Source organism: Monomorium pharaonis, chromosome 11, assembly GCF_013373865.1.
Source record: "Monomorium pharaonis isolate MP-MQ-018 chromosome 11, ASM1337386v2, whole genome shotgun sequence".
Classification (NCBI taxonomy): Eukaryota; Metazoa; Arthropoda; class Insecta; order Hymenoptera; family Formicidae; genus Monomorium; species Monomorium pharaonis.
Window position 1 is genome coordinate 12818460 of NC_050477.1, and position 25959 is coordinate 12844418.

Sequence of the window (25959 nt, forward strand, 5' to 3'; positions counted from 1 at the left end):
ACCTCGCTAATTGATTATTTGATCCAATTCCGGCACTTGATGCCGTTCAGATGTGTTGCTCTGTTTGAGAACTCATCTTCTGCAAAATCATAACTACTCTAACCCTGCGCGAAGATATCGGCAGGATGAATTGATTATTTGTCGCCCTCCTGAAATTAATATAAAAGAATTTTATTTGATGCAATATAAAAAGTATAACAGTGGTAAAATTGGCGACACACCTATATCAACAAATGTTGATATGCCTGTGGAATGCGATGCACAGGATCGAGAAATACTCAATTGTCTCTGGACAAAATCCGTTCTTAATGAAAAAAAAAAAACCAAGGAAAAAGGGAGAATAGAAAAACCTAGTTGACACTCACGTGATTCTAAAATATTTTTAGAAAAAAACAAGAAAAAAAAACATAACGGTAATAATAATTTTAGAAAAAAAAGGGAAAGCTTCGAAATATATTTAATACAAATTTTTTTTAATTAAGAAAATTTATAAATTAAAAGCGCGTATACATGCGTAAAACAACTTATTAAGTGAATTATAATCATTATCTACTGCGTAAAAATGTGCGTACATACGAATAATCTGATTTAGAAATTAAAATAAAACATACACGTGTAAAGAAAGACGAAAGAGCAAGAAAGGATTTTAAAGATTGCCTTTTCCTTCCTCTTTCTTAAGAGACAAGCGTTGATATAAATAAATACCTAAACGAATAAGGAAAGATAGGATATTAATGCGATACAAAATAAATATAATAATCCATGAAAAAGAGAAATCGTTGCTCAGCCTATTAAATTCTGCAAATGTTGTGTTCATACGCCCCCAACATTTGTCTAAGGCGGGGAGTGTTACGTCCGGCAGACTCCACGATTTCCCTTCGTCAGAGGAACAAATAATTTTACAAAAGAAATTCCGTTTCAACGGTCTCCGATAATTTTTATGTGTCTAGGATTAGTCTGTTAGAAACGTAATAACAAACATAGATGGACGAAACGACCAAGTAGATAATTCCGACTCCTTTGAATATTGAGTCAACAAATAATAAATTCTGAAGATAGAAATTCAAAAAACAACCATGGGATCTAAGCAAAGTTTCACGTTTGCTCACAAAAAATGAGCAATAAAGTATCTAAACATAAGCAAAAAATAAATAACCGTTTCCTCCATCTGCAACCCATACCGTAGCGCGTCTAGCACAATAGAAAAAATTATTTATCTCTTAAACCCAAAGGGAAGATAACCTACGCGATAGGTCGGATCCCTTCGATAAAATTGAAAGAATGTGGGAGGAAACAGAGAAACTTTCGACAGATTACTTAACGTATGATTGGGCAAAAAGGAAAAACTATTTCTCCAATAAGAAAACTTAGAATTCACCCACCACACAATCCTGAAAAAGAATCCTACCAATTAGAATATTTGAACCACCTATCTCTGGATCCTCCCCTTGTAAGACTCTATATATATATAATACCAAATCTTGAAGGGAGTCAGTTGTTTTATATACCAGTTAGTAATAGTAGGCAATAGTAGTCAGTAATGAAAGTACCAGTAATAAGAGTTTAGCAGTCAGTAATAGATAGTCAGTAATAGTAATGGAGAGTAAAGTTTTAGAGTTACGTTTTTAGAGTTAGTTAGTTAGTTAGTAATCATGTAGAATCAGTGCGCAAGTAGACTTTAGTGCCGTTCCATCCGGGCAAGAAATCTATTCGATTCCGACAAATTTGCTCGAGAACCAACAATGAGTAAGTCCCACAATCATAATTTCTCTGGTTTTTACGTTATTCATGGTAACATCTTCCTTCCATTTTAATTCTTTAAGACACCCTCCTATTATTTATAAATAATTCTCTCTTAGAGTTTTTCGTCCCCCTTCTTTACTCGGTTTGCGGATGCGAGCCTGGCAGCTCGAGAGTCCGACCGGTCGTTCCGGTGCGCGGATTCAGAGACGGTCATTCGAGAGTCCGACCGGCCGTTCCGGTGCGCGGATTCAGAGACTGTTGCTCGAGAATCCGACCGGCCGTTCCGGTGCGCGGATTCAGAGGCTGTTGCTCGAGAGTCCGACCAGGCGTTCCGGTATGCGAATTCCGCCCTTAGTGTTCGAAAGTCCAAACAACAATTCACGGTTTTAATTTTCAAGAGTCTGCACTTTCCTAACCTTCTCTCTCCGAATTACTTAAGATATAATGTAACTCACAAACAAAAAGCTGCCCATTAGTTTTACACTTCCGAAATTTATATTAATAACCTTTGTGGTTTTTTTTTTAATTTTATTAATAACCCTTTGTTAAACTTTTAAAACTTTTGTAAACTCAATCGAAAATCTATTTTTATAACCCTTTGCGTATTTTTAAACTTTGTAAACTCTTGCGAAATTTATTTAGAACCATTCTTATAATTTAATCTTTATAAATTCATAGCCAACAAATTATGTTAAATCACGACTTCAGCGCTTATTTGTATTTCTTTATATTTTCATTTTTATTTGTTATTAGAATAAATACTTTTGTTAATTTTATGTGAAACTTTATCATTTATTTTAATTAACAACGATCTCGTCTATCCCGAACAAAGACTGCACCTGGTCCGATCCCGAGTTAAAGCGATTCAATTCGTTGACTCGAAACTTGGACCGACGAACGTACGACTCGAAACGGGTTATAGCGGGCCTATCGGCACGTTGACCTATATTTTTGAGTCATAAAAAGTGCGTTCGACCCGAGGCACATACCCTCCTTAAACTGTGTGCCTACGGGAATTCTACACGTTTTGTTACGTTCTTCCCTGCCTTACCTGTTCTCCCTGAGATATCCTTCCTACCGAATAAAGAGTAAAATCCCATAAGGCTGGACGTAACAATGTAGTATTATGAAATCTTTCACTCATGTTCTAACAGGATGTGTGTGTGTATGTGTGTGTGTGTGAGACAAGTATGAGAGTAAATACTGTACTTTAAAAATTAATTTAAGAGTTTGACATTTTTTATAATTCTGGGAGAATTTTGGAAAAATTATAATTTTATGGACTAGTTTAATTATTTTAGCAGTAATTTTTTAGAAAGATTGCAGGTTTTTGTTTCAGCAGCCTTTTAACAACTTTTTTATAAGATTTCAAGTGTAAGAGTCGCGAACATTTTGCTGTTCTAGAGTTATTTAAAAAATGTTTTGCAATTTTTATAAAATGTTTTACTTTGCAGTTGAAACATTTCTATAAAATGTCGTTATATTTTGCTATATAAATTTTAAATAAAATTGATATCTACGATAAACTTATAATACATTTTTATGTATATATAAAATTATAAAATATTTGAAACAAATATTTACTTAATTCAAATAATTCACAGTATTTTTGTGTATCATGTGTATATGATTGTAAACTCGAGATGACTCTATCAAACACATCACATTGTTTTATAATATTTATAGCAATCTGTACGTTATTGACACAAATTTTTTCAAATAAATGTGTACCTTCCATTTCAATAAATCAAGCTAATATCTCTGGCTTGTAAATGATCCCGTTATAATATGATCGAGCTGTTGCGCGTGCTCGTTTTTATAAGCTGCGTCTTTCTCGCTCATCGAGGTCTTTACGAAGCTCGCGCGAATAACCGGAGAATTCGCGAAATAATCTTACAACTTAAATAAAAAAAGTTCGAAGCGCTAATAATGTCGTCGCTGTATTCATGTCACTTTAGCCTTTTATTATTTTACTGCTATAATAAAATCCTCGTCGTGCGAGGAAACCTTATGCAGCGATCGTCATTAAAATGTAGTGTCGGACGCTGGCATACAAGGACCGTTATTGATGCGATATCTTGCGATCCTTGTTTCCTTATAAGCAGGTCATTATCGCCTTTTATCTATTAATTAGTGAAGACATCTACGTTATTGCTATTGCACATCTGTTACTCAAGTACATCTTCGGCCAACGATACGAGTATAACATACTAAGAAACTTCTTGCAAATGTTGCGTATAAATAATAATTATACGGAGTTTTTTGTTAAAATTTATCCTCATGATACAATAAAATCGTGATACAACATAAACTTTGAAGAATTTTACTGTACTCTTAAAAAAAATTTAGTAAAATTTTTATAAAATTTGGAGTTAAATTTTAGTAAAATTATTTTATATTTTAAAATAGTTAATTCTAACAAAAAAATTTGATCACAAATTTCAAAAAAGACTAGACTTGAAAGAAGATTATTTCTTTTCCTAATTTTTTGTGAGTTTCTTATTTTTCTCCGATATCATTAAATTCGTCCGTCAAATTATTTTTTAAGTTTTCTTTTACTTCTTTTCGTATCGGTTTTGTTTGTTTAACCGAAAAAAATGTTTTGATTTCAACGCCTCCAGTCCAGTCAACAAATCGAATACTATCTGAATGTGTCTTCAATTTACAGAATATTTCTCATAATATCATCTTGAATATTTATTATTATACCAGAAGAGACTGACAGTTTGCATAAGCGGGCAACTTCAGACTCGCAAATATCGAATTCTCGTATTCTTAATGGAAGACAAGCATCAATTTATTTGCCAATCAGGCATCTGTTGAAACGTTTATGGAATACATGCGCGTAAATCGAATGATAACCTGTCGGTCAAAAATGACCGCTCGTATACGTGGATTGTATACACATACACATATACATATATTAAACTTTACGATCCTTTTTATAATAATAAATGAATGCAATCTAATCTATCTCCTCGCCACCTTTCCGACCGCAAATCCGCGTTTGGTAATTACATTGATTGAGTAATTGCTTATTGACGCGTGTTGATATAAAGATTATACAATCGTTCCACAATCTACGTTTGAAAGTTCTGAGGTGATCATTTATCACTTTGAGTAAAAAAATAATATAAATTCTCGAAATGTTTATCAAACAAAATTAATAAATCTCTTGCACATTTCTAACGCTAGGGAAAGTTTTCTATAATACTTTGTATATCATTTTTTAGAAAGTTTTAGAATTTTGTTTAAATAGGTGTTTTTTAAAATTATTTTCTGTATATTTAATTATTGTTTAAAAATTAATTTCCTATCTTTCAAAGTATAATGTATTTTTTATATACAATAAATAATAATTTATTAAAAATAAATTTATTTGCATAATTTAGCGACCATGATTTCGGATTTTTTAATGAATGTTAAAGCTTAAACGTTATTTTAATCAGTTAAATTGTTAATAAACTATTTATATTTTTATTCAAAAAAGAAAATATGTCTTTAAATAATAAAAAAAGATAAGAAATAATTTAGAAAAATATTTACTTATTTCACAAAATTATAAAAGTCCTAAAACTCTGCTAAAAAATAAAATATAAACTTCTTTAAAGATATTAAACTATTTTTTAATAAAAAATAGCGTACATAGCGCTCTACTTAAAATTTTAGACAAAATATTCTTCAACTAAATATATCTCATTTCTGTATATTTTTCTAAATTTTGCATTGTGCAATAAAAATAAAACTAAAAAAAAATTTAACAATTCTTGTAATAGTTATTAGAAAAATAAAAAATAGAAATAATTGTATTAAAGTAAATTTCCGAATGTAAAAAATATCAAGTTCCAAAAAGCAAATATCGATTATTGCTATCAATATGATCTGATGAATGATTTTATTGGAACTTTCATTAAATTTCCAATTCTCCGTTCACTTTCCAAGAATATTGATTCTCTCCTGAAATTAATTACGAACACACGTCAACATTTTTGAATTACTATTTTGTCTGCAATATTAATGTTTTATCAATATGATCGTTTTCTACAGTAATATAATAATGTAACATCGCTCTTTAATATTATTTCAAAAATACAAAAATAATAATATATAAGACACATACATAATGAATCGGTTAAATGATAAACAACATAATAAAATTGAGATATTAGAAAAAAATATTATTTCTCTCTCTCTCTCTCTCTCTCTCTTTTCTTTTCTAATTCTGAATTTTCTAAAATCTCAATCTCAATTTTAAATTGCAAAAATTGATTTATGTTGTTTTTTAAATGATCGATTTGTACATATAATAATAATAAAATTATATTATATATCACAAATCATAGTTTTCTTCCTTACAAAACTGAAATGTGAATATTAAAGCAGAAAAATTATATAATAAAAAATAGATATTAGGTGATCAAATATATTAGAAATTAAATCAAATTATTTTTCTAAATTTTATAGAGCACAAACAATATAAGAAACAAAATGTATTTTACGAAAAATTATACATACGCGACATAAAACAGGCCAATTAGAAGAGTATGGATGAAAAAGCAGAGAGATAAAAATAGAAGAAAGCATCCAGTTCACGGATTGGAATTACAAATTACATATTGATTATACCGAGTAAGGTACATTAATTGAATGTTACGTGTGAGTTTTGTGAATAAAAAAACACGTAAAAAAGTGCATGTTTTCGTACTTTGTGTCGCATGCGCGGATGTGGGGCGAACGATGAAAGTGGGACGCAAAAGAATTTATGAATTTTGGCGAAGAAACTGTGTTTTTCTCTTTTTGCGTATATGTCTCTTTCACCGACGTACATTTTTATGTTCAGAACATGGGATGTTTTTTCCAGCTGTATTAACCGTGATATTCTTATATCCAGACCTGCGGAGTTGATTAATGTCCTCTAGATACCATCAGTATGAAAGTATAAATGTTAAAAAATTGAATTACAACAGTGAAAAGTTAATTAAAAATAAGTGTCGAAAGTCAATTTTCGATACTGCACCCCGAAACATTCTGGAGGCTCGACAGCAGATCATTATTTAACTTTCTCTTACCCAAAAATTCATCTCAATATCTGAAACCTTTACCGAGCAAAAGAAATCACGTCACGATTGGCGTTATCATTATTATTACATTATGTCGCGTCCGATCGATCACTCGAATCGATCCCCGTCGTATCATGCAGGATAAGTACAAATGTCAACATACCTCTTCTGTATTCGTAAACTGTCAGGCGAAATTGACAGATAATGACCCGACATTAGTGGGAATCGTTGTTAAACGCCAAGGGGCAGACATTACGTATCGTTAATGGACCGATATACTATCGCACATCGGCCATTATCATCATTGATAATTTTGCAGGTGGCAGGTGGTAGTCGCCTGGTGATGGTGGTGGTGGTGCCGCTTCTTTTTCTCTGCCTCGTAGATGACTATAATAGACTCGCGCTTATTACGCGTAATCGCGGCGGCCTGTCCATTAGGCGGATCATCATGGGAAGCCCCGCGACAAATTAATCTCGGCAATTTGCTCGGGCCGCTGCGTATCGAGGGCGCGCATCGTCTAACATCCATCCGGCAGGATATAATCGTCCAGATATTATAGTATCCCTCGCGCGTGAAAACAGACGTTTAACCCTTCGCCTTTTAGAACGGGTTGTTTTGTGCGCCAAGTCGGCAATTAACCTTGCACCTTCGGGGCGATATTATCGGCATGTACTGACGAGCGTAATTAATGTACTTTACATGGGAAACGAAACGCGAGGACTTCGAGAGAATTCACTGAATTATCCAGTGTTGGGCTGTAACGATACAGACACGATCGTTTATCGCGTTTTACACGTGATCAAGAGCTTGTAATAGAATAGTGATCATTATTATCCAGAAAACGTCGTGGTCTCATGTACATTAAAAAGATATTAAAGATATCTTCCAGATATTTCTAGAAAATGTCTAAAAGACATTAAAAAAAATATTTGTAAGATAGAGGAAGGAGTCGCTAATATTGGCACAGCCCCTTCCTAAAACGGCCCTCTTTATTTTTCGGAAATATTGCACTGTATTAATATTGATAAAAATATAATCTGCTTAGATAATCAATGGAATAAAATCTTATAATTTATATATGCTTTTTTACTATATCATTTTTTTATATAAAATTTACTAGAAACAAATCTAACCTTTATATATAGTCGCGCTAAATGTTGCAGAACAGCATAAAGTATTTGTATAATTGACAAAGAAATTTTACATTAAAATGTAAGGCTTTTACGAATTCTCATATACATTTTTTAACTTGTAAATATTTTGTACCATGAATCATGTTGAAAAGAAAAGGAAAATGTAGCTTACTATATTTGTTTTGGGACTTAATTTCTCAGATGTTCATTTTTGACTATGTTGCTAAAACATTAATTATAACAAAATATAAAACAGTATTATAAAAACTATTATTCTATCTAAGAGAAGACTTTATACTTATGCTTTCAAAATTTTATTTTTAGTTTTTGTTTAAAGAAATAATCAAAAAACAAAATGGTGTGCCAATATTGGTGACTCCTCTGTTGATTTTTCAGTAGCTTTATAGTTTGAATTGTATTATATTGAATTATATTAAATTATATTAATTTCTCTTGCTCTCTTTAATGTATAACATAAACTATTAAAAAATTATACAAGTTTGTAATTTTGTAAACTCTATGCATGAACGAAAGTTTCATTTTCTCTTATGTGAACTATACTTAAAAGATATAATTCAATTTTATAGTTTCATATGTGAAATCGCGAATTGTCAATTTGGACGGTTAATATCGATGTAATTAATCAAAACCAAAATTGGGTTTGGATTAAAATATATCTTTCGACGCAGCCTTTCCGTAAAAGCAGGAGGGTGGGGGAGGAATGAAATCCTTCACCATTCGTACATATATGTACATTGCAAAATTAGAAACTTACATGACATTTATGTATTATTAGGAATTTTCAGCCTTTCAATTTTATTAATCATTACTTGTTCGTGGGCATTATGAATGACCAGTCATTTTGAATAATTTGAACATTTTGCTCTCATTATGTAAATGTTCTAAAATAAGTGGATATTATGCATATTGCCTGGCTATTATACATAATACCCATAACATATGCAGTTTTAGCTTTTGTGTGTATACTTTATTATCAAAAAGATAACGGATTAAGAAAGTAGAATAGAATTTATTTACTTTAATTTTATATAAAGACGGATTTTACAATATCTCTCAATTTCATATACGTCCACATCTTACTTAATAAATTATATCTATCACTTATCATTTCATTTTTATAATCTTTTCTTATTTTATTAACTTGTCTAGTCTCCTTTATCTATGTTGAAAAAAGAGTTTTGTTGCATTTTAAAATCTAACAGAATTAACTAGTTTGTTTAAATGGACGAATTAAAAATCTTGTTAAGAATTACCGGATTGTAGTAAAGTTGATCAAAGTTTCTAATTATCAAAGCTTGACTTCTATTCTTTCCCCAAAACGCACTTAATTATATATGTCTTGTTATTATTAATATATAATCAAACCATTTTTTTCAATGTGTCTTTAAGCTATCTTACATTTTTTAACGTATTAATTCAATGTTGCCAAAAGCTTCTTATTCTATACTTTCATCTTTATCTCTCATCTTTTTCTTCTTCTTCTTCAACTTCCTTTACCTCTCTCTTCCCACAATTTCTTTAGTACATTGCTCTTTACTATGTATAAAGTCTCAACCTATATTTCTTTTTTATTTTTACCTGTTTTTTTTTTCAAACCAGCCTTGAATCAAGAAAGTATAACAGCCATATCCAGTTAAACAAGTTTTAATCATATATAGTTCAGATTTAAAATTTTCTAGAAGACTCCTAATATATTCCAATATATTCAACAAGAAAACTAGTAGATGCTCCCGCTAGATTCTTGTTCTTGCGGACCCGGTCTTTTCTTCGCACTTACAACGTTTCGCTTAAAACACCGTCAAATCGCCTCGCATCGGCCTCGCGTCGAATCGTAAGTGAGTCATGAGAATAGCGGAATCTTCTATGAAGAGGCCTGTCCGATTTGGAGGGCGACGCGTAGCGATTGCCCCCCCAAGGCGCTCGCTGTATCTTCTCGACATTCTCGATAGGTAGCAAAATAAAAGTAACGCGCTCGAGAGTTAGTATGCGGTATTGATGGATGCTAGGAAACGAGGCTACGAGAAAATCGCATCATCACCATCATCATCCGCAAGCCACCACTACCTGCCGTGGTCGCTGCCGTTCCGATATCCCCGAAAGAGTCGATGCTCCTTTGAGAGCGCAGTCGAGTTACTCGCGCCACTTGGTGCCGCGTTATCGTCACGTGCACTTCTCGTCATCCGTCACTCGATTACAACGTTGCGTCGCCTCGCAGAAGCCAAGTGATGGACGGCGACGCCGCTGACGACTCGTCGCGACCCTAAGCCTCTCGTTAACGAACATATATACATACAGGTAAATCTTTACAGGAGTGCCTTTCGATTAGCATCTTGAAATAAGATTTGTTTATTATAAAAATAAAATTTTGTTTTCTGATAATTATTTAGATTTTTATTTATGTATTAGATTAATTAGATTATCAAATTTTATATTTTATTAGCATTTTTATTTTTTAAATTAAGTAATTATGTTGACACATTCAAGTCCAGTTAAATTGCTGTTTTCGAATTGTATTGTCAGATTTCTGAAGCTAGCTTAAACTCAGCTTCAAGTAGTTCTGTCACCAAATAAAAGTTGTTTAAAAATTTTCAATTTTTTATATGTAACAATCGATTGCCAACCATTTTAATGAGAAAGAATTAATTAAATATAGGATACAGGTTTTCGAACTAAATGCATATTTCTTTAATTTTTGTACCTAAGATTTCTCATAAAACTTTTCAATATATTCTTTAACAAGTAAATATAAGAAAAAAAAGTAAAATCGCCGATAAATCGACTCAAAAAATTAATATAAATTATTAGATCTGGAAATTTGTCCCAAAATTGTCACTTTTTATTGATTAAAAATTCATTTAAAAAATGATTTATTTCAAGTATTATTTTTAATCATGAATAGTAGAAATTTTTCTTGAAAACTTAAGTAGGCTCCTTTTAAACACCCAGGAAATCTTATATGATAAAACTACGATTACATTATGATGTTGATATTGCAATAGCATATATTGTATTGAACATTTCTTTTGTTGGCCTGTAACAAGACATTTTATTGAATTATTTTTTTCTGTGTACATATATATAATACATATTATACACACACACACACACACACAATATTCTTAAATTCTTTTCATACAGTTAAAATTTTTAATTATTATAAATGTTACTTTTTAGTCAACATAAGGTTAAATTTTTAATGCTAACTCTAGAATGTCGTGAATGTACCGTAATACCGCAGACTGCGCGCCTAACTGTTCGTTCAAGTTTAGACTGTCATTGAATCTTTAAGCCTTACTTGCCAAAAAAACGCCTATTTTGACGTCGTTTTAATAGATAATATACATGCGATGTACGATCGACCTTGCAATTCATTTTTTAACCACCCAGATTGAACGCGTAAATATTATGCACCTATACGATCCGTTAGTTTCATCAATGTCGTTAAGATAAATAAACAAGTAAAATCCTTTCTTGAATACCATATGGTCTTATCGATTCAATAAATCTCGAGAGAAAATTATAAAAATTGTCAACTTTCCATAAGAGATTCATCGCTATTGACGACGATCGTCATTATTGATGACTGATAAGAAGGAAACGTTTCTACAATCGACTCATATGCTGCAAGTGCAGCTGCAGGAGCATCCTAGCACCGCAGGCATAAATATACGCCACGTAATGATACTAATTTCACCGATTCCGCATGGAATTAGGATTGCGCTATGCTAATATATTACATTAATATACACTATATACTGTTATCTTTTCTGTCGGGTTGATTGCGTGAATTTTTTTTCGATTTAAGCGCGCACGTACAATTTTACGTGATTTAACTTTGTAATTCACGACGAATTGATTTGCTACGCTACTTGCGAATGTTTTTTGTATATTTATTGATTTTTTTAAAGAATTTCTCTCTATCTTTGAAATGCGTCTTAGAGACTCGCATATTTCAATCAATTTACGATGGAGCAATAATAGGAGGATAATTTAAAAAGTTCTCAGCCTGATAAAGAAAACGTAATGATTTATGGCAAATTTTTTAAATGTTTATTTTTTAATATGATCCCCTTTAATTTGATACACTTATTCTAACTTTTTTATACTGTCTGTATAATATATACGACTTCTCTAAATATCTTCTGTAAACTCTCTAAAACATCTCTAAACCTAAACTTTCCAAGATGAACAATGGTTTCATCGATTTCTTCGATATTTGAATCAAATCTCATTCCAGCAAGCCATTTTTTCATGTTCGGAATTGATAAAAGTCACTGGAGACTAAATCTGGTAAATACGGTGCGTATAAAATCAATTCGAAACGCAATTCATGAAACCTTTTAAAATAAAATATTTTATTACTGCACGATTTCAAATTTGTTAAGAGTTGTTTACATGACTGAAATAAAAAAACTAAATGTTAGAAATTTTGTCAGTAGCCCTCTGCAAGACTAAATTTGCAAAAAATTATAACAATTTGATGTTTGTGATGTTATCTATTTTTATATTCTCAGGTTAAGAACTTTAGGAAAATTAAGTAAATATATCACATAAAAAAAACAATTTTGCTAAAAATTTAATTATAGATTTGAAAATAATTTTGTAAGATAATTAAAATAATTATACAGGACATTTAATTTTGTTGTGTTTTGCTACATAACGTTAAAACTTTTTGCAGCACTACTTATTATGCTTGAATATTTTACATAAAAAAGGAATTTCTTTTTTAAGATTTTTATTTTTTTAATATTAAATATGTAATGAAATTACATATTGCTAAACAAACGTAATTTGCTTATATAAAGAAATATTGTAATGTTATTAAAGAAAAATTTTTTTATTTTTAATAATAATTTTTATAAATTGAGAAGAAAAAATTGGAAATTAGAAAATAACAATATCTTCAAATCAAAAAGATTAGAATTTTTTAATACAATATATATATTATCAAAACAATCTGCTCTCGATGCCGAAAATCAACTGATTCAAATCCGACTAATCAAAAAATATTTTTCAAATACTACTTCGATGGAAAACAGTTAGAAATTACTAAGAGTATCTTGCCATAAGAACTCTTCTAATTTAGTCGTTCAACCTTTAAACTGTAGGTCCTGCATATCTCATGAGTCATCATATCTTTTTAATGAGAGATTGGACTAAAAGAGAAAGAGAAGAAGGAGAAGGAGGATATTGCTCTTATTATACTGAAATAAAAATATGTATATAGTATATTAAAATAAAAAAGTTTAAAGATATTAATAAATATAAAATAAATATTATTAATTTTGCTGAAATTTAAGATTATCAAATTTTTTAAAGTAATTCTATGATGACGTAGACTCAAATTTTATGAGCACCTATAAAAAAGGGCTTATTTAAGCCAAAGGACTTATTTAAATTTTACATTTTTTTTTGTTTCTTTACAGTACAAATCTACCAAAAATGTAACAATACTGACTAGCGTCAACCGTCAAGAAAATTTGTATAAACATGCATTATTACGACCCTGAGATTAATTATTACAACGATCAATTATTCGAAAACAAAAGTTTATCTTTTATTCCAAACTTTATTTAAATTGTTGATCTATATAAACGTTAGCAGCTCAAAGTATAAATGACGATTATACTATATATAAATAAAAATTTCCAAATTTAATAATTTAAATTAATTTTTTTGGTCGAAGAACAATCGGCAACTTGCTCTTTTTAATATCACTTTTTAAAACTGTAAAAAATATATTGGAAAGTTCTTATACAAAATATCTCAGATATACAAGTTAAAAAAATACGAATTCAAAGATTCGCAAAAACCTACGTCTCATAAGCGTCAATGTTTAATTTATATTTAATTTAATTTTATTCACAATAATGATCATTTTCAAATTTTTAAAAAATATAGTTATATATAAAAAATTAGAATTTATTTTAGGATTTTTGTTTAACGTTATACTTATTTTAAAGATTAAATTAGAAGTTTTCAACAAAAATCAAACAAATTTATTTTTTAAAAATTTATGTCAAATATCTGTTTATCTCTAATATAATAATATATGTATATATTCATGTATAAATTATTAACATTATATCGTGTATAATTTTGTTCTGACAAAAAACAGAAAATATAAATAACAATATAACAAAGGCAGTAAATCTAAAATTTTTTTAAATAGAACAAATTCAGAGGTTTTTTATTTTTTAAATAAGTCCTCAAAAAATTAAAGCTGCAAACTTTGTTCTTTTTATTATATGTTTGGAGAAAAATTATAATCATATAATAAACGGTTTAAAGACAAGAATTTATTGTTTCTTAAAACTGAACTTTTTGGATTTGTTTGGTTTTTATCGGAAATCCTTTAATTATATATAAATAAGATTATCATTGTTTCATATAAACAAGAATTTTTTTGCTTATATATGAAACAATTGTTAAATAGAATATATTAATTTTAATTTGATACTAATTCTTCTACATAATTATTTTGATGATTTAACAAAATCATTTTTTAAATATTTATATCCAGCTAAATTTTTAAATACTTTAGCAAAATTATTTATTCCGCGTATATATAAAGACTATTTTTCTTATTTTTTTGTGAAAAAATAAGATTTAATAATTTACACGAGGAAGAAAATTCTATGATATATAAAACATTCCTCCGTAAATATCGTTAAACGGAGGACTTGGATGGAGGACTGATTGCGAAATCTTGCAGCATTTATGGTGTATTTGTGGACCTTTCACCTCTTCAATCTCTTTTGGTGTCTTTTGTAGTGGCTCGCGTCGATGCACCGTCATCGCGTCATCCTCGAATCAAGCACATGTCTCCGTTCCGGGATGCACGATGATCTTCAAGCTCGTTAATCGCGCGACGAGCGACGCGTTTTGCCGCAGCTGTCGCGCGCGAGCACGTGCATTGTGACTCTTGACTCGTGACTCTCTCTCGGTACCGCGCGCAATTTGTATTAACGCACTATCGGCGAGAATTCTGCGTGCGCGGAAGAAACGCAGCGCGGAAGACGAGGGGAAAGGGATTGGGAACGACATTCGCGTTTCTTTTTCTTACGTCGTGAGTGCATGCGTGCGTTCTGCCGGGCTTGCGTTCGCGGAAATAACGGAACGAGTCGAAGAAGAGTTTATTAGCTGATGGTCTCTCGAGTACAACCATCACTTAGGCGCTCCACAATTATGTCCTGTTCGTTACGGATCACTATGCCGATGTCGATCGTTGTTGCAAATATAGGTCGTCAAAAGCGTCGCTTTAAGGTTTAGCCTCGATACCCGGTTTTCTTTTTGCCTTCTTAGGTGAGTTCATTATGCCTTATGTGAAAACACAGAAGATCATAGAGATTGTCATAATTTTCTGTGGTTCATTAAGTAAAATATCTATCTCGAGGATGAATACGCAGGGTATCCGTACACCTTCGGGAAATGACGAGAGATAAAGGAAAAATCGAGGCTAATGGATAATCGAGATTTTAATTTAATAGCTGTTTCGAAATATTACTTTCTCTGCATTTGAAGCATTAAATGTGTATATACAAACTAATATATATATATGTGTGTGTGTTTGTGTGTGTAAAAACTAAAATTATTTGCTCTCTCTCTCTCTCTCTCTCTTTTCTTTGCTCTCTCTTTCTCTTGTTCTTTTCCCTCTCTTTTTTTCTCTTTTCTCCACAATCCCTCTTTCTAACTCTCTCTTTGTCTATTCGTTAATTTTCTTTTCATTGTAATATTATATTAAATTCATATAGATATAAATTATTAAGCATCACGAGAATCCTTTGGACAAGAATTTTTTTTCAAACAAATGTAAAATGGACATTTTTTAAATGTCTAAAGTTGTATAAATGTATTTTAAACGTCCAATAATGTATGTTCTCAAAACATTTGTATTGTGTCCATAGACATTTGGAAAAAATAAAAAACAAAAATCAGACGTCCATTGGATGTTGTGTGCATGCTGTCTGAGTTAGTGCGCGAACAATATAAATAAATAAATAATCAGACGAAACCGAGCGCACGCGCACGATGGAGAACTTACTGGTTTCGCCGTTATTAATTACACGGCATTACACTCACGGTAATTGCCAGCTATTTAACGCGCTGAAGAATCGAACTTTTACTAGAGGAGGCCTCTCGTACGTTCTGTCAAGGCGCAACAGTGGAACAGTTATCATTGTATATAGCACTAACTACGCAACGTCACGCCTCGAATGTACGGGCGATCGTTAAAAGCGCAGTATTAACACAATTAAACGTATTCAACGTGCCAACTATTATTTCAAAACGGTTTTTTCTCAGTACATATGTGTCTCGTCGTATTGATCTATTGTGACGAACAACGTTTCAAAAAAATCATTTTGCATAAAAAGATTGAACAAGACAATTGCTTGCTTGACAAATGTAAATTTCTCTTTTTGCATTCCTCATAAAATCAATCAAGTGTGATGCATCGTTTTATATTGTTTGATATAACGGAAAAAAGTACACTGAGAAAAATTTCTAGAAAATAATGATCGAATTAGCGTATCAAAAAGTAATAAACGGATATTAACATTAAATTATCTGTTTAACATTAAATAATCCTGTTTTGCAAATTAAGTTATAAAGACTGATACTTAATAATTTTAACAAAATTCAATAAGATTTTATCAAAAAACTGAACTTAATTTTAACCAAATTTTACCAAAAATAAATAATAATAAAATTCTAGAAGTCCATGTAGTCTCACAACGACCATAATTTTAAAAATAAAATTTAAAAAGTTCTTTCCTTGCAAAAACATTCCAGTAAACAATTGTTTATAGAAGAATCTATATAAATATATAAATATATAATTATATATAAAATGTTTATATGTTTATAGATATTAATTTCCTTTTGGAAAATTTCTGTTTAATATAAAAAAACTAATAGCAATAACGTAATACTGTAACTAATGTAACTAATGTAAATAATAATAATGAAACAAAAAATGAGACAAAAAATAAAATTAAAAGGATAATTTCGTTTTGCTTCTTTTACAAAAAAATTAATTTTAAAAGAGAAAAAATTTTCTATATATGTATAATCATATTTATGATTAAAAATATACATAGGTATAATTATATATGTGAACTACCGGATTCTGACATCGATAATGCGAGGGTTTAAATAAAAATTTTGCTTAACATCGTATGTCGGACATCGGATAGTTTGAACACAATGAATCTTATGCATAAGAATTTGATCCACAGGCGCCCGCGTTAATCAGCCTACACCATTTTTCTTAAATTTTTTATCCGGATCCAGTAAGACTAATTTTTTTAATTTGAAAGAGTTATCCCCCCCCCTTTCACAGAAGTGTGTATGTGAACAATTTTTTCTCATGTCTTCAAAATTTTTATAAAAGAAACAATGCGAAAATTATCCTGTCTTTTCATTATTACTATTATTTTTCTTATACCAAACAAAAATTTTACAAAAAAAACTGAATACATAAATATATACACTAAAAAATTTTTTCAGAAAATAATAATCTAATAAAAAAGTAATCAACGGGAATATTTAGGTCGGACAAAAACCAACTTTTGTTGAGAATGAAATAATCAAAATGTACGAAAATGAACAAAAATTAAATATTTATTTACCACTTTTAAATGCATAATTCATTTTCTCCAACTTTTCGAAGGTGATTTTATTTCTAGTAGAACGCAGTTGGATTTTTGTCCTATTTAAATGGCCATAAATACACACTTGTTACTTTTCGAAAAGACGATCTGATTGGATAGTTTTCTCAGTGTTGTTTATTAGTAAATATATATATATATATAAATATATTTTGTAAATTATTTTAATATTATAAAATATATGTTATTATATATAAAAAATTTTTACCGGGACGTTCATGAAAGATTAATAAACATTTCATTATATATTATTTTGAAGATATACATTAAATACGTAATGTCTACATAATGCTACTTTCTCGTTTCACGTTCGAGACCGAGATATAAATTGGGGTAACAGATGCTGAATATGACGATTCTTTAGTAATAATTTACGAATGTCTACGAAAGATACAAATCCGTGAGTATTTAAAGTCGCGGGCGCTATCTCACCGTAGAAATAGATGTGTAAATTCTTTCAGCGAAAGTTACATACATTTCTCCGGCGACCCGGTAGGCCAAAGAAAGAAAGTAGCAAGAAGAAGTGCGAGGTTCCACTTTTCCGGCTGCTGCATATCAGCCGAACGTTATTATAAGACATAAGCGCGGGTCTTTTACACTTCTCTTCCCTTTCTTGCTAACAGCGAGCAATGAGCAGCACGACAAGGACAGCCTAAACGAGACCGGAAGTACAACGGGTGGCACAGTGGAGGGCGCGCCAGGTGGTGGCCCCAGTAGGGGTGACAGGACTAAGGACAAGGAGGATCACGCGCAGGCATCCACTTCGGCGCCACCGGCGAGATCCTTGGTGTCCAGAATCCTGTCGAGGACACGGTCACCGGAGGATTTGCTGGATCATTCGGAACCCTAGTAAAATCTTAACCTTTATCTTTATTTTTATCACAATATTATATTGTACATTTATGTACAGATGTGTATTTTATTTATTGAAAATTTAATGAAAAAAATCGACGTTTAATTATCCTTCTTCTCTTTTAACTCTTATTATTTTATCATTGGATTAATTTTAGATTTAATCGTTCTGTCAAAGTGCACTGAGAAAAAGAAATTGTGAACTTGATAAATTTTTCAATTTGATTAAATTTCTTCATTTTAAATGTTTATTCTTCAATAATACTTCCATATATATGTATGTGTGTGTGTATGTATGCATATACATATATAACTTAAATACATAAATACTTGAACTAAAGAAATTTAATCAAATTAAAAAATTTAGTCAAAGTCAACAATTATTTTCTCGGTGTAAAATGCAAAGATCTCGAATATCTTGGCTGTATATGTATCTTGGCATACTTTTCTTATATCATTATTAAATCTTACAGAGACTTTAATTACTAAGTTTTTATCTCTTTTTTATTTCGTGTTGCAGCTCGCAATTATGGGTGGTACTCTCGAATGTGTACGGCGAGCTGATCGTCGTGTTAACGTTGGCGGTGTGCTTGGCCGAGGTCATGGACACGCCTGTGCCACTGCTCAGCTTGCAGGTACAAGTGATCGAACTTGTTCGACCGGGTTCCATAAATAAATCATCTTATCGCGGCTACCGCATTTGCCAAGAAAGCGAGCGTGCTTCGGGATAAGCGTGCAACGCGTCAAAGTCTCGAAAGTAACGCTCGCGATGTCGGACTTAGAATTATTGTACCGTTACTTCACACAATCCAGGGAAAGTTCGAGTATCCGATCAGACAGCCTTGAACTGAAAACTCGTCGATTCGGAATTCCCCCTAAAAATGTCAGAATTCCAAATCTTGTGTTAAATAATTAATTGTTTTTTATTTTACTTCATTATAATATCCGATTATATAGTTTAACAGAAAATAGGCTTTTAAATAAAAATATTTAAAAGAATTATCTATATTGTTTTCGAAAATATTATGCAGCTGTTTTATTTGCAATGTTACTCAAATTAATTGATAATCTAAAACAAATGTGTTATGTAATGTCCTTTTATAACATTTGTCATAACGTACATTATTGGTTAAAAATTTCAGCACGCTTGAGAGTTTCTTGTATCTCATGAAAAGTTAAGCACTACAGAGAAAAAAATCATAGAGATTTTCAAAAATGTATTTTACAGAGAAAAGATAGAGCTTTTCTGGTGTAAAAACTTATATTTTTTAACATTAAAACTGAATTTTTATGAACAAAAAGAAGAAAAAGAAAATTTTTGCTATGTTTCATTTGCTTAGACTTCTTCAAAATATTTTAAAGACTTTTTTGTACTTGACTTTTTATAAAATGCAAGAAAATTATAAGCGTGCTTATTTTCGAATGTAGATTTATTATTCTTTAAAATTTTTTTTAAAATCATCAATATGATATTTTATTTGCATAATTTTGAAGAACCCCCTCGAATTGTATATATCTTCAATCTCAGAAAGTATTTTTAATAGAAGACAAATATAAACTACGTACCGAGACTACGCGGGATATCAAGATTAAGGTTGCGATTATTAAAATTACGGAGTAGCGATTCAATGTAATCGGAATATTAAGTAATCTGCCTTGAAACACGTCGTCTGTAATCGCGTAGTATATGCGTGCTTCAGGAATCACGAAGAGCTTCCGTTCACGTAAATTATAGATTAGGGAGTCAGGTAGATAAAACGTCGTCAAGATAACCGGTTCGCTGCGTTTATCAACCCGGTGACCCTTACCGCGCGGGTGGTCTTCAGTCCTTCAGGGACACTCCGAATCGTATTTCTAGTGTTCGGTATTTCATAACGAGCGCATTTCACAAAATATTATAGTTACATAATTGCATTTTTCAGGGCATATTTCTCATGTATCTCTACGTGGGCAGCATTGCCGTTATCATCGCTATCTACATATGGGTGCTGGTTGACAGCTGCAGCAGCTTAAGCAGAGGTGCTAACGGGCTCGGAGACGCGGAACTCGGTGGCGCGTCGCTCACCAGATTCGGATCATTAAAACGAGCGCACATCTCCAGAGCCAGGACGGCGCCAACCAGTTTTTATATACGAGTCGGCGCGCTCTGTAAGAGACAGTGTTAATCCGCTGAACTTTTTCGTGCCTGGTGAGACGTATACGTCTCTCAATTTTTCAAAATTTTTTTCTTGTACAAAAAAATAGTATAATTACTTTTTAGACTTGTTTTAAAGATGAAGAATAGGGCTCTTTGCAAAACCTTCATCTCTTGATTTGCATATCTTGTCAAATATCTTATAAAATGGGATAAAAGTGAAATTTTTGTGAAAACATATATTTTTCACAAAAATTAAGACAGAATTTGTTTGTGAGCTCATTTTGAAGCTTAATGAAGCTCAACTATATGAAAAGTAATTATTTGCTAATTCTTATTATTTTGTTCTATTTTATTCGATTGTTTAAAAACTCTGATTCATTGAAAAAATATATTTACTTGATTTTTCAACTTGATTTAAATTCTTTAATTCAAGTATTTATAATTAAGCATATCAATATGTAAAGTAAAGAAAATTTTTATTTCAAAAAATAATCACCTATAAGTACACTCTTTAAATCTCGCAGAATGAAAAATTGCTCAAAAATTACATTAAATATTACTCTTTTAGAATAACGTTTTACTCCTCGAAATTTGAAGATTATAAATGCTAAAATAAAGTTTAAGTATTTTATTATTTAAATTAAATACATAGAAGTACTTGAACGGAAAAAATTTAATCAAGTTGAAAAATTTAATCAAACGCTAACAACTTTCTCCTCAATGTCATAGCAAATTTCAATACGTAGTGTTTGGTTTCAGTGTTCGGTCTGGCAACGTTGGTTTTTAACGGTTTGGAAATGGCGATGCACTCGATGATGCAGGGTGCCGAGTGCTTGACCGACGTCATCTTCGTGCATCCGGTGCTGCACGGCTTGTTCACCTTCTTGCAGATGCACTTTCTCTTCGTAAACTCACAGGCAAGCATCAGTCTTACGTTAATTACATTACACCGAGCGCTGAGCTCAGTGGTTAGACAATGCGTAAACGCGTTTCTTCGTTGTGCTCTGATGCATCGACGATACGTATCGCTAACGCGATCATACACCGCATTTGAGCCAGAACGAAGGATATTTTATAGATTTTAAACTTTACATAAATATTATATAGAATTCTCTGGCTGAAAAGTTTTAATAAAATTTTGTTGAAATTTTGATAAATCGTTAAATTTGATAAAGTTTCAATAAATATTTAACAAAATTTTAATTATATTTCGTTAAAAACATTATCTCATCCATTAATACGAAAGACACAAAGTAACATTTTAATAGACAATTTAATAAAAATGTAATAAGATTTAAATAGAATTTTATTAAAACTATTTTAAAGCCTCAAATTACAATTTTAATTTTCCATCTATTAATCCTTGTGATTAATTTGCTTTTAGGTGCTCGTAGAGCGTTTCGGTCTTGCAGCCAGATTTGGCTTCACGCATCTCGCGGCCACCAATGTCGCAGTCTGGGCCCGTTTGGTGATTTGGGATACCGCACAGGAATGGACATACTTTGTACACTTGGCGCAACACGAGCAGCAAACCTCCGTGTCTCCATTGAGTCTTCGAGGATTTCCCGGATCCTTGACACGACATTCACGGGATCTTATAGGTATATATATTTCATCATTCGTAATGTGACGCTATTGATAAAAAACAATTTGGGGAAACCATTTAATTATGCGAGTTGTTTCTTTCAGATAATTCGGTGGCAAAGGGAAATAATTTCAAGCCCTACCAACCTGTTTCAAATGAGCAAATATCACAAGTAATTGCATTGCAAGAATGCTTGAACACTAATACCTTGGGACAACTGTGGACTTCAAGCATGCCATTCCTATATCCCTTTATTGTACAATTTAGGTACGTATTATATGAAATATTTGCCGGTTCTCGATTAAAATTTTTTAATTCTTATTTCTTTAATTGATCAATATCGCACAAATTGAAACTAAGATGTGACAAAACAAACTTAACATAAAGTTTTAATTTTTTAATTTTAAAATAAAATTTTAATATAAATTTATATATTTTTTTGTGGCAGTCTTATTTCTTTAGAATAACTCTAACAATTACCTCTAATATCTTTCAGTTTGATTGCCGCAGCGGTGACTTTCGTGATGGGTCAGAATGTTGGTCGGAGTCGACTAATTAAACAAAAGTTCCACGGCAGCAAGGACTTAAGTAGTCACACCCGAGTAGGTTGCGACGGTTCCAGCAAGGGCCTCTTCCTGGGTATCCTCTGCATGGTCGCTGGCATCGTGGTGATTCTCATATTCCTCGTCGTACGGGAGGACGAGAACTTTCCCTCCGCTACTCTGTCGTGGCTCACGTGCGGCACTCTAATCGGCATACTGACCCTAAGCAGTCTAATGACGGCGAGCGGTCTCGTGCAGGTACGTCAAATCTCGGTGGTAACGCGAGCGCCGGCCGCCCTAGACAGCCTCCTGTCGAACGTGTCGCTCTTCGGGGTGCAACTCTACTCCGTCTTCACTGTCGTGGTGTGCGCCTGTTCCCTGGCCATGTCGGACCAGGACGAGACCGAGGACACGCGGGCAAGACACATCATGCTGCTGTCAATGTCGATACTGCAGCTGGTCCAGTGTTTCGCGCAGAGCACGCTGATCGCCGAGACCTCGCGACGCTCGTGCATAACGCGCTTCCAATTGCTGGCGAAACCTGGTCGCCAGGTAATCACCTTCCTGCTGTTCAGCAACGCCGTGCTCTGGGCCTTCGATACCGTGATCACGCAGAACTGGCTGTCGCAGGAGCTGCAGCTACGGTTCTTCGGCGTGCTCGCCTGGGGCGTGCTCTCCAGGATCGGGCTGCCCCTTCTAATCTTCTACAGGTTCCACAGCTGCGTGCTACTGTTGGAGGCGTGGAACAAGTGTTACAGAACGCCACGGGGAGAACACCCTCTCAACTGACAACGCGGAATCTCACGCCGAATCTCGTGCAGGTTCGTTGCGTCATTAGTGTTATCAGCGTTCTTGATCGATTTATTTGTGTAATAAAAACACAATATGGATCTACATATCTTTCCTAGAACTTCTTATATACATATGTGAATTTTCAAATATTGTAAGATTCCCAAGCCTTTTCAATCTATAATTTCCGTGGGGGAAAAACCATAAAATTTTAAAAAAGTAAAGAAAAAAGTATCTTTTCAAAAATTGTCATAAGTTTAATGAAAAATATATTTATGAAGAATTCTTAAAAAGATTGTGAAATGTTATAAGTTAATATTCTTTGGTAAGCATAACCATTTCTCTCAACATATTTTTTTCACTTATAAAACACGATTGATATGTCAACAGACTGCATTCTGGTTCGCAAGAACCTCGCCGTTCCGGGAGATCAATGTCGATGGACAACGGACATGCCTGCAAATGGCTGTTGCATCCGAATTCGCTGTCGTTGGACGCGATGCATTTTCTCCCCTATGTGGACAGCGCGAGCTGGCTGTATCTGGACCCGAATCCCATTTTTCCCGTACGCCTACCGAGTCTAGAGTGCGACGCGTCGTTAATACCCGAACAGCACCGTCATCATCACCGTCACTATCATCATCATCATCACCGCCATCGTAATAATTGTCAGAGGAGACACCGTCGAGTACTGAGCGATCCCGGAGGATGGAACGCTGATATTCGGACGGATACAATGCGACATCGGCGAGTGCTAAGCAGCGCCGGCATCGACCTTATGCGAGCGCCGATAGACGAGGCCAATGAAGATAATCTATCGCCCGAGGAGGAGGCGAGAGCGTCGACCTTCAGAAAAGTGCCATGGCACCCTAATTTACATATGCTCAAAATTAGGAGAACATAAAGCTACAACTAAACGCAATTGCAACAAAAATGGAAGCGAATACCTTGAACAAACAAGATTTTAAAAAAATACCGCATATGGCCTATCAGCAAACGGCTAGACTGTTGAATGTCACTAGTTTAAACCCCAAAATTTAAAAGTCTGGATAAATTTTGAAGAAGGTCTTATCTCTCAGAAGGGTTTTAGAATTTTGTATTAGTTCTTTGTATTAGTTAAAACTGAATTGTGTTATTAATTTAAGAAGCATCTCCATGGAGTTAATGTCCAATTTATAATTGTATTGTTTTCTCTTGTAAAGTTTTTTTTGGTAAACTCTAAATAATTTAAAGTAAACTAATTGTATAATGACAATATTGCGACTTATCGATTTAAAAGTTATTACGTTAAATCAGGTTAAATTGATGATTTGTATACATGATGCAAATTCGATCGATATACATTCTTTGACAAAGAAATAAATCTTGAATTTTCCACATCACTTCTTAATGTTAAAGCACTAAAGGAAATTAACTTAGAAAGATAAAATAAGACTTTGCCCTTTAAAATTATCTTAAGAAGACAGTTAATTCTTTTCACAACAATTGATTTAAAAATCAATAATTCTAGATCTTTGTGGATAATATTTTCGTCAAAGAGTGTATTTAATAAATCATTTGTCTTTGCATTGTGTCTAATTATTAAAAAAAAAAATGTAAATAATTCGAATTCGAATCGAATCGAATCACAATAGATTCAATTCGAGCTCGTTTTCGTATTTGAAAGATTCGAATTTAAATAATAGAATTTTGAATTATTTAATTTCAAATCTAATATCTATTTTGATATATTATATCCTTTTTACGTAATCTTTTTTTATTGTCTAATAAACAATAGAAACTATTTAAAAACTTACGTAGACACGTCTTCGTAATTTATTTTAAATTTCATAAGTTTGTACCAGATTTGATTTTATGAAATTTAGAACAAAATTTGAAATTGATCTATATTATATTTTCGCAATAAAATTCAATTACTATTACTTCGATAGTAACATTATAATTTGTGCGACATGTATTCAATACTTGTGAAATGTAGACACTTGTTGACATGCAGTTAAAAATCTGAAATTAATAGATTACGTAAAAAAATGTTTTTAATTCTTTTCTTTCGTATTATTTTTTAAATAATTTAATACTTTTATAAATTAGTAAGTGTATACTGTGTACTAATTTATAAAAAGTTAGTTACATATGCATTTATCAGCATTATATTTGTTCTTATTGTATAGTATCTATTATAAATTTTCAATTAGCATATCTTTCCGTGATTATTTTCTAAAATTTTTGTAACAATTCTTTCATATATCAAAAAAAAGATTTGTAAAGTTATTGAAGAATTTTATTACGTTTAAATTGGCATGTAATGTAAAGCTGGGAAAATATGATTCGGACTCGTATTATATTAAAATTGAATGTCCTCGATTTGTCGTGAAAAGTTCAGATTTGATTCAACCTTGTAAATGCTTAACTTGCACGTCTCTAA

The 25959-nt window shown here is 32.0% G+C and overlaps 1 protein-coding gene across 1 annotated transcript in view; it reads left to right on the forward strand.

The window, feature by feature from the left end:
• Positions 1-24050, forward strand: part of LOC105832767 (proton channel OtopLc) — a 51687-nt gene extending 27637 nt beyond the window's left edge. Inside the window, exons 2-9 of the mRNA XM_036293560.1 lie at positions 18253-18478; positions 19002-19116; positions 20404-20629; positions 21378-21535; positions 22003-22219; positions 22308-22470; positions 22700-23566; positions 23925-24050. Of these exons, the coding sequence (XP_036149453.1) occupies positions 18253-18478; positions 19002-19116; positions 20404-20629; positions 21378-21535; positions 22003-22219; positions 22308-22470; positions 22700-23534 (1940 nt within the window). The 3' untranslated portion in view covers positions 23535-23566; positions 23925-24050. The remainder of the gene's footprint in view (positions 1-18252; positions 18479-19001; positions 19117-20403; positions 20630-21377; positions 21536-22002; positions 22220-22307; positions 22471-22699; positions 23567-23924) is intronic.
• The last annotated feature ends 1909 nt before the right edge of the window (positions 24051-25959 follow it).